The following is a 13876-nucleotide window of genomic DNA, read 5'->3' as shown; positions in this document are numbered from 1 at the left end:
CGATGACTTTTCTCACGCAGATATTAGCCTGTAGTTTTGTACCTTTAATCAATTAAATATGTTACCTCGACAAATATATTGCAAAAATTTCCGTATTCTACATTCCTTATTTCATGGTGTTTGGATATATTATTCCGCCAATGTAGTTAGTACAAAACATATGGGAGCCTTTCTTTTACATGTAAGTTAAATTAGTGTTTCCAGAACGATGGCGACAATATGGATGAGGTTGAAATAGAAGAAGTGATATCGTCGGCAGCTCTTTCCTCTGCGTCCTTTCATCAAGGCGTCCGAAGAAGAGTAAACACCCCGACCCACCTGATGAGGTACTGCAGATTGTAGCAAAAAAGCTCAAGTCACAGAAGGAGGGAAAATATGTAACATTTGGCAGGCACATTGTAGAAGAATTGGCTGCACTTGATGACAGCACGGCAACATTCTGCAAGAAAGTAATCAATGATGCAATTTTTGAGGCGCACGTGGGGACACTTAACTGAACATCAACTGTTGTGACGCGGGGATTACCATCCCACCCAGTCAGTTGTGTACATTCGGACGGAGGACGACATGCACCACGGAAACTCACATACTTCCTCAAGCAGTGTCACTGGAGAATACCTGTCAAGTTTTCAAATAATAACGTAATATTACGTAAGCCTACATTGAAAATCACCGTTACACTTAATCATTCGGTTCTGCCATTCCACCTTGCCTTCATTATTAATGAATTGCATGAACATATATCTTACTTCCCTCGCCTCTTGACCATAATTCATATTGAATCCTCTGTAGTGGAATGAGCGCATTATCGGCTCTGTATCTGCAGCGTTGATTTCTTCATGCCTGAAAGGTTGTGGAGACCAATACGACGTAAATAATTATGCAAACAGCAACAAGCCAAAACAACAGTTTCTATACGATCTAATTTTAAATTGATTTCTGTGTGAAAAATTCTAAATCTTGCGGCCATTATTCCGAAAACGTTTCCCCACTATCTTTCTTGCTCGTGAAAGCCGGTAGTTAATGGAGTGAGATCCTTTTGCCAGAAGGGCTTTGAAAAGACAAACACAAACGGAAGTTCGATTGTGCTATTTTGCGGACGTCTTGGCTTCGGCAACTTAAGATGACCAGCCGCTAATTTTTGGTAGAACCGTGTGTTTTCCAAACCCCCCTATCTGAAATTCGGGCATTAGTTCCAATGTCACAGTAAATATATTCATAATTTGCATTTACAGTAGCCATTAACACTGAACTGTTTGATCCCTTGTAATTCCAAAAAAAAAAAAAAAATCCACTTTCTCCAATTTTCCATCAACAGCCCCAAATCAATGCCGGAATCGCCATCTGTTTTCAAATTCTGCTGCAATTTGTAACCGTGTTTGTAAACACTCTCTCGCTTGACGGGAACTGAAAATTCACAGATATACAAATTATAGAACGTTTTCTCTTTCTTCTCAGGCAGCAGAAAATAATCTATGAAGAGCTGTGCACATGCACGAGTTGCAAATAATGACGATAAATGTATTTCCTACCGGTGCTTATTTTTTTATAATTATAATATACCTTTCAGAATTCTTTTAGTTCACAAATGCTCTGCATGTTTTTGGAATAATTACTCCAAGGGTCTGACTAGAAATAGAACTTCATAATTCCTTCCAGTGGCTAATAAACAGAGTGTTACAGTGAGCCTTCCGTTTGAAATAATTGCTGTTCTCATGACTGTGTTGGATTTTTTAATTAGAGGAGTTATCGGCGTGTTAAGAAGATTTAAGTACGTCTCTTCACCCATGTGCAAGTAATTATACCAGTCGCCTGGTTCTAACCTCAGTTCACTTAGCAAGTTCGTGTGCGAAAAATTTGTTTCAGTAGTCCCAGTTTCTTTCTAGAAAGTGTTTTCTTGCCGACATGTTTCCACTTAAGCTTGCGTACAGAACTTCTGAGAAAGAGTGAATGGTGCGTGTCAGTCTTCGCGTTCCATCTTACTTACGACTTGGGTTAGCGCATGCAAATCGTCAAGCTAAATGTAGCGTCTGTGGCCAAAGGCCACGTCTAAAGGCAGACGTAGTCCTGTATGAGTGGAACATCAAAATGTTTGTAACTGGCAATAGTACTTATCTTTTTGAAGGCAGACGTACAATGAGAAACCACGGAAAACCATATCCAGGGCTGCCGACAGTGGAGTTCGAAACCACTATCTCCCGAATGCAAGCTGATAGCTACGTGACTCAAACCGTGTAGCCACTTACTCACTGCATCTTAATTCTGAATCAGAAATTAATGTTATTGCAAGGCCTTCTTTCAGTGTAAATTACTTGAAAGTAACTTTTCCTATCATTCAGCCTGCCTGGTGCCCATGTTCATTAAGGCATGAAGTTTATAAGGTCTGACACCATGGTTAGCAAGTTTGAGTCCCGTTGGTCGAAAAAAAATTCACCATCAGAATATTGGCTGGCAGGTGATCTAATCACTAGATTGTGTGTCAAAAACCTGTATTTACTACAAACTTCTCCGCAGTGCTTGTATGGAGTGAGGCATATGACGCTCTTGATGGTGATTTGTCCGTCAGTGGAGCCTTGAGTAGACACCTTGCTGTTATTTGGCACGAGTAGGCTATGTGCCTACACCAGGTTTCAACCTCTTCCTAGCTCCTCCTCCTATCATCATCTCACACCCAGACACGCAGGTCACCCATGGTGTCAAAGAGAAAGACCTGCACCAGTTTAGTTGAACTTGTTCTCAAACACACTCAGCACTAAAAGCAATCCACTAAATAAATAAATATATTGACAGAATATTTTTGTACCACTAGGAAGTTGAGTAATTTGAAAATTATTCTTAATTCAAACATATTGTTAAAATTAAATGTATTGTACTCTGTAATCAAGACTCTACTAAACTTTGATACACTGTAAATACAGTATACTAAAGTATATTTTAAACTCAAAATAGTGATCGAATTCACAAATTGGTAGAATGATTCCGCTTATATTCTTCTTCGCCTGTCTTATTTGCTTTTATATGCAAAATAAACTAGTGATTGAGTTCACAGCCATCTTCTTTTCTTCACAGTACCGTTTCAGGTCCCCCTGACGGCGATCACTGTGGCAAATGCAGTACGACCTCTTGCTAGGTGGAAAAGTCTTTCAACACTGTGAATTCCAGTCCAATCTTTGACGTTTCCAAGCCATGATGTTCGCCTCCTTCCGACACCTCTTCGACCCTGTATTTTGCCTTGTACAATCTGCTGTAAGATGAGGTAATGGTCATTTCTAAGGATGTGGCCAAGGTAAGAGATCTTCCAGTGTTTTAATGTTTGAACGAGTTCCCGACTTGTTCTTGCCCTTCTGAGTACTTCTTGATTCGTTAGTCATGCAACCCAAGAAATCCTGAGCATCCTACAGTGGATCCACATTTCAAAGGCTTTCAAGCGTTTCACTGATATGTTCTTGAGAGTCCATGTTTCCACACCATATAGCAAGGCTGACCATATATAGCACTTGACCATCCTCTGTCTAAGTTTTAAATTTAAGTAGTCATTGCAAAAGATAGAATTCATTTTTTTAAATATTCTTTGTGCTATTGCTATCCTCTGTTTCACTTCTTTCTCAGGATCAAGTTGTTCAGTGACAATGGCACCCAGATATTTAAAAGTGGTTACTCTCTCAATCTGCCAATTTTTTAGTTGTAAGATTGCCTCAGCATTGGCACATCTGCTGAAGATCATGAACGTGGTCTTGTTTACAGTTATTTTTAGTCCCATGTCCTCACTTACTGCACTAATATTATTGAGCAGGAGTTGGAAACCTTCAAAACTGTCACACAAGATGACTGTATCATCCGCATATCTTATGTTGTTAATTATGCCACCATTTACTTTTATTCCATATTGGTGATTTCCTAAAATTGTTCTGAAAATTTTATCCGAGTAAAGGTTGAAAACAATGGAGATAAAGCACAACCTTGTCTAACTCCTCTTTGGATGGCTATCTTGTTTGTAGTTTGATTTCCGATTCAAACAACGGCCTTTTGTCTCCAGTAAAGACTTTCAATAACGCGGATACCTTTACTGTCAACTCATCCTTTAGGACTTCTACAAGTTTTGGATATTGTACTCTGTCAAATGCCTTTTCAAAATCAATGAAACAAGCAAACACTTCTTGCTGTTGATCTAGACTGTTCTGAATTAGGATATTTAGCACAAACAATGCTTCCCTTGTACCGAAATAATTTCTGAACCCAAACTGTGTTTCGTCAAGGTCTTGTTCACACTTAGTCTTGATTCTGTTATGAATTACACAAAGGAATACTTTAAGTGTGTGGCTCATGAGGCTTATTAGCCTATAATCATTACACTTACATCCCTTTTGCTTCTTTGGCAACGTGATGAATGTAGATAACAGACAGTCAGATGGGATGTCTCCGGTAGTATTGAACAACTTTACCAAGAATTGGATATTGTCTTCGTCAATCATTTTAAGAAGTTCTACAGGGATGTTATCTGGACCTTGTGATTTCTTGCTTTTTGAAACTTTCACAGCATATAGCACTTCTGATTTAAGAATGTCAGGGCCTTCACAATTAGCTCATTGGTTAGTTTCCTCACTTCTCTGATCACAGAAAAGTTCCATCAGACAATTTTCCCAAGTATTTAGAACTTCTTCTTCATTAATAATAGGCCTGTCTGTGGCATCAACCAGTACAGAAAGGTTACGTTTTCTGTACATGCCAGCTATTTCATTTACTTTTCGATGTATATCGAACAGATCATGTTTAGACTGAAAAATTTCCATTTCTACACATTGTTCTTTCATACAGTTCTCTTTCGTTAGCACGTATTTCTTTCCTTATGTGGCGTTGTAATTTTTTTGTATTCGCCTGAATCATTTTTTACTAATCTTCATTGTTTCATTAGTTCAAGAATATCATCTGTCATCCATTTCTTTTTCTTCATTGGATATATCTTTTGATCTTTGTTTTGAAGAAGTACCTCTAACCGACTTTTAAACTGATTTCACAAATCAGTTGCTGTTTCAAAGTTATTGGTATTGATTTCTTTAAAATGGCTATTCGAATTCTGAGCAATTTTCTGCCGAGTTTCACAATTTTGTAGATTAGCAGTATTTAGTACCTTTCTTCTAAGCTTATTCTTCATGATTTTCAGACGAACTCTTACATCAGCCCTCAATGGATTTAGATCCGATGAAATATCTGCACAACAAATTTAAATAACAAAATGCAATATTTTTAATGAAATATAGGCCTAAATTAATTACTGAGTCTGCCATCATTGGTTAAGTAGTAAAAATTTCAAATTTGCATTGTGATCTAACTACATTAAACAGTTCTTGAAAGCAATGTTTGAGAGGTTCATCCCACTTTACAGTGCATGTGTATTATACTCACATTGTGTAGACTCTGTCAAACTTTTCTTTTTAACAACCTAAAGATCCCCCTCTTGTTTAGATATTCATTTCCTGGGAATGTGAAGAAGCTAGAATGTTCTTCTAAGACCGAGCTACTAAAATATTACACTTTCCTAGATGGCAAGCAGATTTCATTTTAAGAGCTATCATTGGAATTTGAACTTGCTATCTCCCCAATGCAAGTTCACAGCTGCGTGCCTCAAACCACACGACCAACTTGCTCGGTACTGCTTACTTTCATAGCTACACTGATACTAACCATAGCAAGATGAACATGGGTGATAGACCTGATTAAGCCAGTGAGGTACACTGGGTGGCCAAAAGTCAATGGAAGATAATGAATGTGATGTTCATAATGAGTTGCTTCTCCGCGAGCCCTCAAAACGGCAGCAATACAGCAAGGCATTGACTCTCCAAGGTGTTGTGAATTGTTCTGGAGGGATCTGGACCCACGCATATTGCACTACTACCCACATTGGTCTTGTGTAGTTGGTGCGGGGTTCATGGAGCGTACACCAGCATTGACAGCATTCCATAAATGCTTGACTGGATTAGGATCGGGGGATCTGGAGGGTCAATCTATAGTCGTAACTTCACTGGAGTGCTCCTCCAACCACCTGCATGCCACCACAGAGTGGCGACATGGCACATTGTCCTGTTGAAACATGGCATCTCCATCGGGCTACACTAGGGGCAGAAAGGCATGCAGATGGTCTGAAGAATATCCACATAAGGTGCACCTGTCAGCGCTTCCCGCAGTCGGAAAACGGGGTCTAATTGCAACCATGAAAACGCCTCCCCGACCAGAACTGAGCCACCTCCCGCCTGGACACAACCTTGTTGACACGCAGGATCCATAGCTTCGTAGGGCATACGCCACACTCTCACACGCCTATCAGCTCGATAGAACTGGAACCAGGATTCATTGGACCATACCACATGCCGCCACTGTTCCAGGGTCCATTGCCGATGTTTGTGGGTCCATGCACGTTGCTGAGCTCTGTGTCGAGGTGTCAGCAAAGGGACACAAGTTTGTCATCAGCTGGTGAAGCCTATGCAGTGCAGTTGCCTCCTTACTGTCCTGGTAGGAATGGGTTCCTGACTCCCAACATTCAACGTGGCGGTGATCTGACTCACAGTAGCCCGTCGAGCACCCAGTATGGTTCTGCGAGGCGAAGTGATGTCCGTTCATTAAACACCTGTGGTCTTCCTGTGCGGCGGTTTATGCGGGTGGTAACACATTTGTATTTTCTATGATTCTGAAGGTCCACCCTCGACACTGTTAACCTCGGAAACCTGAATTCACATGTAATCTTCTCAATGCTATGACACGTGCCATGAGCTGATGATCATCCTACATTCAAAGTCGGTTAACTCACGCCGTGTTGCCATCCTCACAACACTGGTGTCTGTGACGGACTGTTCAGCTACGTGGAAGGTAACCGCAACGCTCAGGGGTCATACACGGCACATTTTCTAATGGGACACCCCTTCCCGTGACTTTTGGCCACTCAGTGTATAATACTAAAAGCATACTCTGAGAGGAATAAGTGAGCATAAGAACTAGATTATCTTTCTGCCAGTCACACAGACCACACATTCATAGTTAAGGTTAATGGTTAGGGGTCTTCTTGTCTGGCTCAATGGCTAAATGGTTAGCATGCTGGCCTTTGATCACAGGAGTCCCGGGTTCAATTCCCAGCAGGGTTGAGAAATTTAACCATCATTAGTTAATTTCGCACGGGAGTCAAATCAAAAGACCTGCATCTGGCGAGCCAAACATGTCCTCAGACACTCCTGGCACTAAAAGCCATACGCCATTTCAATTTCAGGGGTCTTCCAGACAGGCCAAGGTCATACAATATGCGCTGGAGTTCCTTCTATTGGCCGATTCCAGTCGGAGACTTTTGATGCCAGGACTGATTCCTAAGAAGGCTTGGTATGGATGTAGCTGCCTTGATGTTATTAACGGAACTCCTCCAGGACTTGAGAATGAGGATGTACTCACAGCCATGGAGATGATGATCATCATCTATCTCTTATCTAAATTGATCAGTTTCAGTAGCTACTTGCTGTTGAATTGGAGGTGGAATTATACTTGTACCATAAGTTTGGGACAGCTGGAAATACCATGGCACATATCGTTCAAAGCAGTGTCTAGTATATAGTAACCCGTGTATTGTTAGGATTTAGATTTAGGTTGTCCCTGCAACACTTGGATAACAATTCATTAAGGCAGTTCTGCAGCCTGGATTCTATATCCAGAAATGATTTCGACTGAGTTATAACATGATCATCATCAGCAAATCGGAAATGTCTGGTATTCAGTCCAATAGGTTGATCATTTCTAGGCTCAACTTTATATTAACATGAACACAGCAAAGTGTTACTGTAATTAAATAATGTCCATTACATACAACTGAAGTTATTGAGAGTCTACAAAACCATTGGTAAAAAGATATTACAATAAATCATGGCTGACTAAGAGACTACATAAAGCATACAATGAACATTAAGTCAGATTAAGATACATTCGCTTATTGCAACTGAAAAAAAAAAAAACGATTAATTTGACTGTGTACTTGGTTTCTAAAAATCCATTATTCGAGTAAGTTTTTTCAAGCGATTCAATAAACTGTCCCCAGATTTGATAGTATTCTGATACAAGAAATCTCGATCACAGCTAACGTCTGATGCTGATGCATACATCACTTGCTTCAAGCCTTTTTTCCTTTCATTATTGATGTAGCTGCTAGAAACTACGGCTCCAGCTACACGATCAATTTTGCACTGTAATCTTCCAGCAGCAGCAAAATGAGCAACTTCTTTCTCAATATAGTCAGGTGTCACACCAAATGCTCGAGCCATATGCTGCAAACTCACACTACGATATGCTTGGAGTAATTGTGCATATGCCTTTAACTTCATTTCACGAACATAATTACGGTAGTGACGATGTAAAAGGGGATCTAACTTCATATCACGTTCAACATTAGCCAGACAGATAAAAAAATCAGCATAACGACCCTCATATAAAGAATTATAATATTCTCGCAGATCTGGGTGTTGGGAGAGTGCCTGAGCCATTTCTCCATGACTGAACTTCTGTTTAATGTCACATCGTGGAAGAGCAATCATACAAGCTAATACAGTATATTTGATCATGGTATCAAAAGATACCAGCTCATAGGATTCAAATGTGGGAACAACATCAACAAGAAGATTTGCAGCCCGAGGATATTCACGAACTGCAAGATACCATATGGCTTCATACACTTTCAGCTTGTTTCTTGCACTCCAGTCTCCACCTGCACCACAATTTTTGTCATCCAACAGCTCAATAGCTTTCTCAATAGCACTTCTCATGGCAGTCAAATCACAACCATTTAAATATGCCATGCGGAAGAGGGTGAATATAACGTCTAATCTACAGTAGGTAGGTAATGTTTTGTTCTCCAGAATATTCTGAGCCAAGTCTTGGGTTCCTTCTACATCCCCAATTTTACTCAAATATTCTAGTTGCTTCTGCCACACTTTAGGTTCATCATCATCATCAGGAGTTGTTTCTTCACACACATCAACTTTATATTCTTCAAGTTTTTCTTTGTTATTTGCAATCATTTTATTCAGCAGTGAATTATCTGGCATCCACTCCAATTCTTCACATACATTCTTGTAATATGGAGCCATATCATTCTCTACAATTCCTTGCAATAATTTATTTTTCATCTCTACATTATTTCTGTATTCTGGCAGTCGTAGGGCATGCTTCAGGTGAGCCAATTCCATGTACAGCGGGACTTTAGACCCATTTTCATGTGCCTCTTCCATGTTAATCTGAAAATAAATAAATAAAACTGATTATGTATCCTCCTTCTTTCCTTCCTTCCTCCCTCTCTAAGTAGCAGTTTACCAATAGGAGATACAGAGAACACACAAGTACAACATAGTCTATATTCTGAACCAACCAACCAACCATCCAACCAACCAGTCAGTCGAGAGAGAGAGAGAGAGAGAGAGGGGGGGGGGGATTTTGAAAGAAATAAAGATGAAAATGTTGAGTAGTAAAATGAGGAAAAAACTGACTTGAGATTACTTGGGGGGGGGGGAAGAAAAAAAAAGAAAAAAAACCATCTGAAAAAGAAGAATAATCCCAGAAACAAGTAATGAAATTACAAATGAAAGAAAAAAGAGACTGAAAAAGACCAGATTACAATAGATTGACATAGTCTTTTTTTACAATTTGCTTTACGTTGTACCAACACAGATAGGTCTTAAGGCGACAATGGGTTAGAAAAAGGCTAGGCGTTGGAAGGAAGCAACCGTAGCTTTAATTAAGGTACAGCCCCAGCATTTGCGTGGTGTGAAAATGGGAAACCACAGAAAACCATCTTCAGGGCTGCCAACAGTGGAGTTCAAACCCACTATCTCTCGAATGCAAGCTCACAGCAGGGCACCCCTAACCGCACGGCCAACTCGCTCAGTTACATGTAATTAAAAAAAAAATAACAGCATAAAGTAATGGAATATAGAGTGGAACATGAGGAGGAATGGTGGTAGAGGTTGTAAAAAGGATGTATGTGATATTCATCTCAGCTTAACCCTAATAACAGGAGAAAGCAAGTAAATAAAGCTTGTAATTTTACATGTGTTAGCTATTATGTATTTATTCATTGCAAGCTAGTAATTTGTATTATCACCATGGACTGATTTAGTGCCAGAGACCACATTACTTACAGGTGGCTGTACTACAATGTTTACCAGATGGCTACCAGACTGTGTTATTTTTTTTTAGCTCTCCTATTTAACAATTACATCGTCTTCAACAGGTGATCGACTAACATATTGTATGTATTCATAAATGTAAGTAATATTTTTCAGTAAGATTATTTTTAGGAAGGCTGCCAATGACTGTTATCTTATGCACTTTAACACATGGTCCTCTGGCTGTCGATATCACCATCTACATTTGAGGTTAAAAGCTAAGAGAAAGTTACCACAGTCAGATGAATCCAACATCCACCACACAAACTATAGTTTTCCAAGTTGCCACCAGGAATACTATTGTCCTTTATAACTGCAGATAGTTCATGTGAACTTACTGATAGCACTTCTCGTTACAGTACTTACGAATAGACCAAACAACAACAAAAATTAATGAAATGGAAGAACAGAAATTAATCAAGAAAAGAGGCAAACTGAAGGCAGGCTTAACCCGTACTGACACCTTCGTAAAAAATGAACTCCAAACTGCTGACAGACAACTAACAGAAGTGAAATTAAAAGGCTGAGATCCCTCCAGAAAAAATGTAACACAATACAGACAGAATTAAAAATAAACAACGAAGTTGGACACAACGTATATCGTGCAGACTTCGAAGACTTTTATGACTTACTGGAGGCAAAAGTGATAACCTCCATAAATCCAATACCAGTACCTAATTGAAGACAGGCTTTCATTTAACACAGTGGAGTCAGTCAGTGAGAAGTGTCAGGCTGCCGAAAATAAATTTACCAACTTTCGACAAGACCTAACATCTTGGCTACATTTCAAAGACACTTTTGAAAATCTGATCAACTAAAAATAAAGATCTAACTGGAATTGAAAGATTTCATTATCTCACCTCATCCCTGAAATGTCCAGGACACCATAAAAATCATCACCGAGACCGAAGCCAGTTTTACCATAGCTTATAACTTACTTCATAATCACTATCACTGCCCTAAGCTGATTGCATCAGAGTATGTGAGCGTATCCTCAAACCCACATATGAGTCGTGCTCCACTGGACCAGAACTACGCCATTTAATAAACAAATTTGAGGGAAATATGTATGTTCTACGGGTACTGAACGATGAAGTAACTATTCTCGATGCTATCTTAAACAAACTACTACTGTCAAATGTAGACAGAAAAATCAGACTGGAGTTCGAAAACTAATTTTCTTAACAAGTTGTCATGTTTACAGAGTTCATTCAATTCCTAGACAGAAAATGAAAATGCAATTATGTTTACCCAACATTGCAAAGAAGTCACCTCAAACTTCTCACTTCAAGCCAAAGTACAAGCAAGACAATCATACCAAGCAACATCCAAACAATGTTGCTTATGTGCTGGTAAGCATCGAGTCTTCAAATACCCAGAATTCCTAGAGACAGATATCAATGGGAGATTCCAAATTGCTAATGGCTTTACGTCGCACCGACACAGATAGGTCTTATGGCGACGATGGGATAGGAAAGGCCTAGGAGTTGGAAGGAAACGGCCGTGGCCTTAATTAAGGTACAGCCCCCCAGCATTTGCCTGATGTGAAAATGGGAAACCACGGAAAACCATCTTCAGGGCTGCCAACAGTGGGATTCGAACCCACTATCTCCCAGATGCAGATCAAGTCCTCCTCAGTACTTCCCTCGAGAAAATAAAAAATAGATATGATGAATTCCAGATCGTTTGAGCTATTCTTGACAATGGCTCACAAAGCAACTTGATTTCAGAATGCGTTGTTCAAAGACTTTGACTCAGGAAGAAAAGGAACATTATAAAACTACAGGCATTCGGAGAATTCGCTTCACAAGCAAACACAATCGTCAATGCAGAAGTTTACTCCAATGTGAGCAACTACCATGTAAGGGTATTTTAAAATTGGAATTAAGTCATGTCCGCCTTAACATGTCAGCAGAGTTATACAGATCATTCTCTGTTTAGCCCTATGTTGAGAAATGAACCTGATTGACGTATTCCTCTCTCTCTCTCTATTACTAACGGGAGACTTGGTGCCCTTGGGCTTTGTTGTGGTAGCAATATTGCAGTTCCATTGAGGATTTCATGGTATACAAACGCGTGACCTGTAACGCTAAATATTACTGGAGTTTTTCCCAGTTTCCCATCCCTTTTTCTTCTTTCTGGTTATGTTTTTTTTCACTTGTAAATTGTTCTTGTGCGTGTAAACTTAAAATTATTCTGTTCTGAGCATGGCTTCCTCACTTCCCTTCTCTTTTTCTACAACCTATTATACTACCCTGTTTCGATTTAATTCCCTGTGATCAGTAATCTTATTACAGTCTTTCTGTAATGAAGGCTATCACTTTGTATTCTACACTGCTTAGTTCTGTATCGGTTTGTATTTTTCAATGACGAAGTTATTCTTCCGGTATGTTATTAATTCTTACTATCTGGTATGTCAGATATTATGTACTATCTGAGAACAGAATACCGTTTCCAAGCATGTTATTGGCCGTTTTCCTAAATCCTATTATTTTACCTTGTTGTATTTAATTACCGGTGGCTGATAACCTTAAGTATGCCTCTCAGTTCTGAGGGCTAACATTTTGTATATTACCACTTGTATATCCGCATCATTCCATTTATTATGGGATAACTTCATATCCAAGTATTACTTAATTACGAATTATCATTCTGCTGTAAGCATTGAGATCTATAAATTAAGAATTGAGAAAAATGAAACTCATAAGCTTTGTTATTGTGATCTGTAATATGTTTTCATCAACCAATTTTATTTTCTTGTCGCCTTATCATTCAGGAATTCTAAGGTCATAATTGCACTGACCCATGACCTTACCTTCCACATATTGATTTTAATAGGTGAGTTGCAAACTTGTTGTTTCTCTTAGTGTTATCTGAGCTTGGAATTTATTTTTACTGTGCTCTGACTTCTCATCGGTTTGACTGTCCTCCCTTTTTGTGTACTATTTCATTGTGGTTCTTTAATATGTTTGCTGATTTGGGTCTCAGTGTCACTGTGTTACAATTTATTAATTTATTCTGGGTGTCACTGTTCCCTTGTGTAACCTAATTTATTATTTGTAGAGTTTTATATATTACTAGCAAGATACCCGTGCTTCGCTACGGTATTATACTGAAATTTATAATTGAATGCTTATTGTTTTAGATATATAATCCGCCGAAATTCGCGATCTGACTCGTTTTCTGCGAGAATCCACCAAAATTCCCGATCTGACTGGTTTTCTATGATTTTACGGCACGTTTCCTCCAATTTTTAAATCTTCCTTTCCAGCAATCGATTTCGTACTTCCCGGGCTAGACTCAGGTATTCCTCCCGGTCAGTTGGGTTCGTAAATCTTTGCCATCTTTTCCTATACTATTTTTAATATGGATAAAATCCTTCAGGAGATCCGGCGTGGTGTCATATTGGGTGCCTTGGTGGCACTGAACCCGCGTCCGGACTGCATTCTTAGTCATTACCCGTCCAGGAGCCGTTTCCAGCGCGGTCCGCGCATTTGACGACGGTCCGGAATATTATTATTATTATTATTATTATTATTATGTGTTGCTGGAATGGCTGATGACAGGGAAAACCGGAGTATCCGGAGAAAAACCTGTCCCGCCTCCGTTTTGTCCAGCATGAATGCCACATGGAGTGACCGGGATTTGAACCACGGAACCCAGCTGTGAGAGGCCGGCGCGCTGCCGCC

General features: G+C 39.5%; 1 protein-coding gene across 1 annotated transcript in view; it reads right to left on the bottom strand.

The window, feature by feature from the left end:
• Nucleotides 1-7787: 7787 nt before the first annotated feature.
• LOC136876925 (26S proteasome non-ATPase regulatory subunit 6) overlaps nucleotides 7788-13876 on the bottom strand; it is a 28456-nt gene continuing 22367 nt past the window's right edge. Inside the window, exon 2 of the mRNA XM_067150683.2 lies at nucleotides 7788-9260. Within this exon, the coding sequence (XP_067006784.2) occupies nucleotides 8013-9254 (1242 nt within the window). The 5' untranslated portion in view covers nucleotides 9255-9260 and the 3' untranslated portion in view covers nucleotides 7788-8012. The remainder of the gene's footprint in view (nucleotides 9261-13876) is intronic.

Source organism: Anabrus simplex, chromosome 7 (genome assembly GCF_040414725.1).
Source record: "Anabrus simplex isolate iqAnaSimp1 chromosome 7, ASM4041472v1, whole genome shotgun sequence".
Taxonomy (NCBI): domain Eukaryota; kingdom Metazoa; phylum Arthropoda; class Insecta; order Orthoptera; family Tettigoniidae; genus Anabrus; species Anabrus simplex.
Note: the sequence above shows the minus strand (reverse complement) of the source record. Positions and strands in the feature narration are given on the sequence as shown.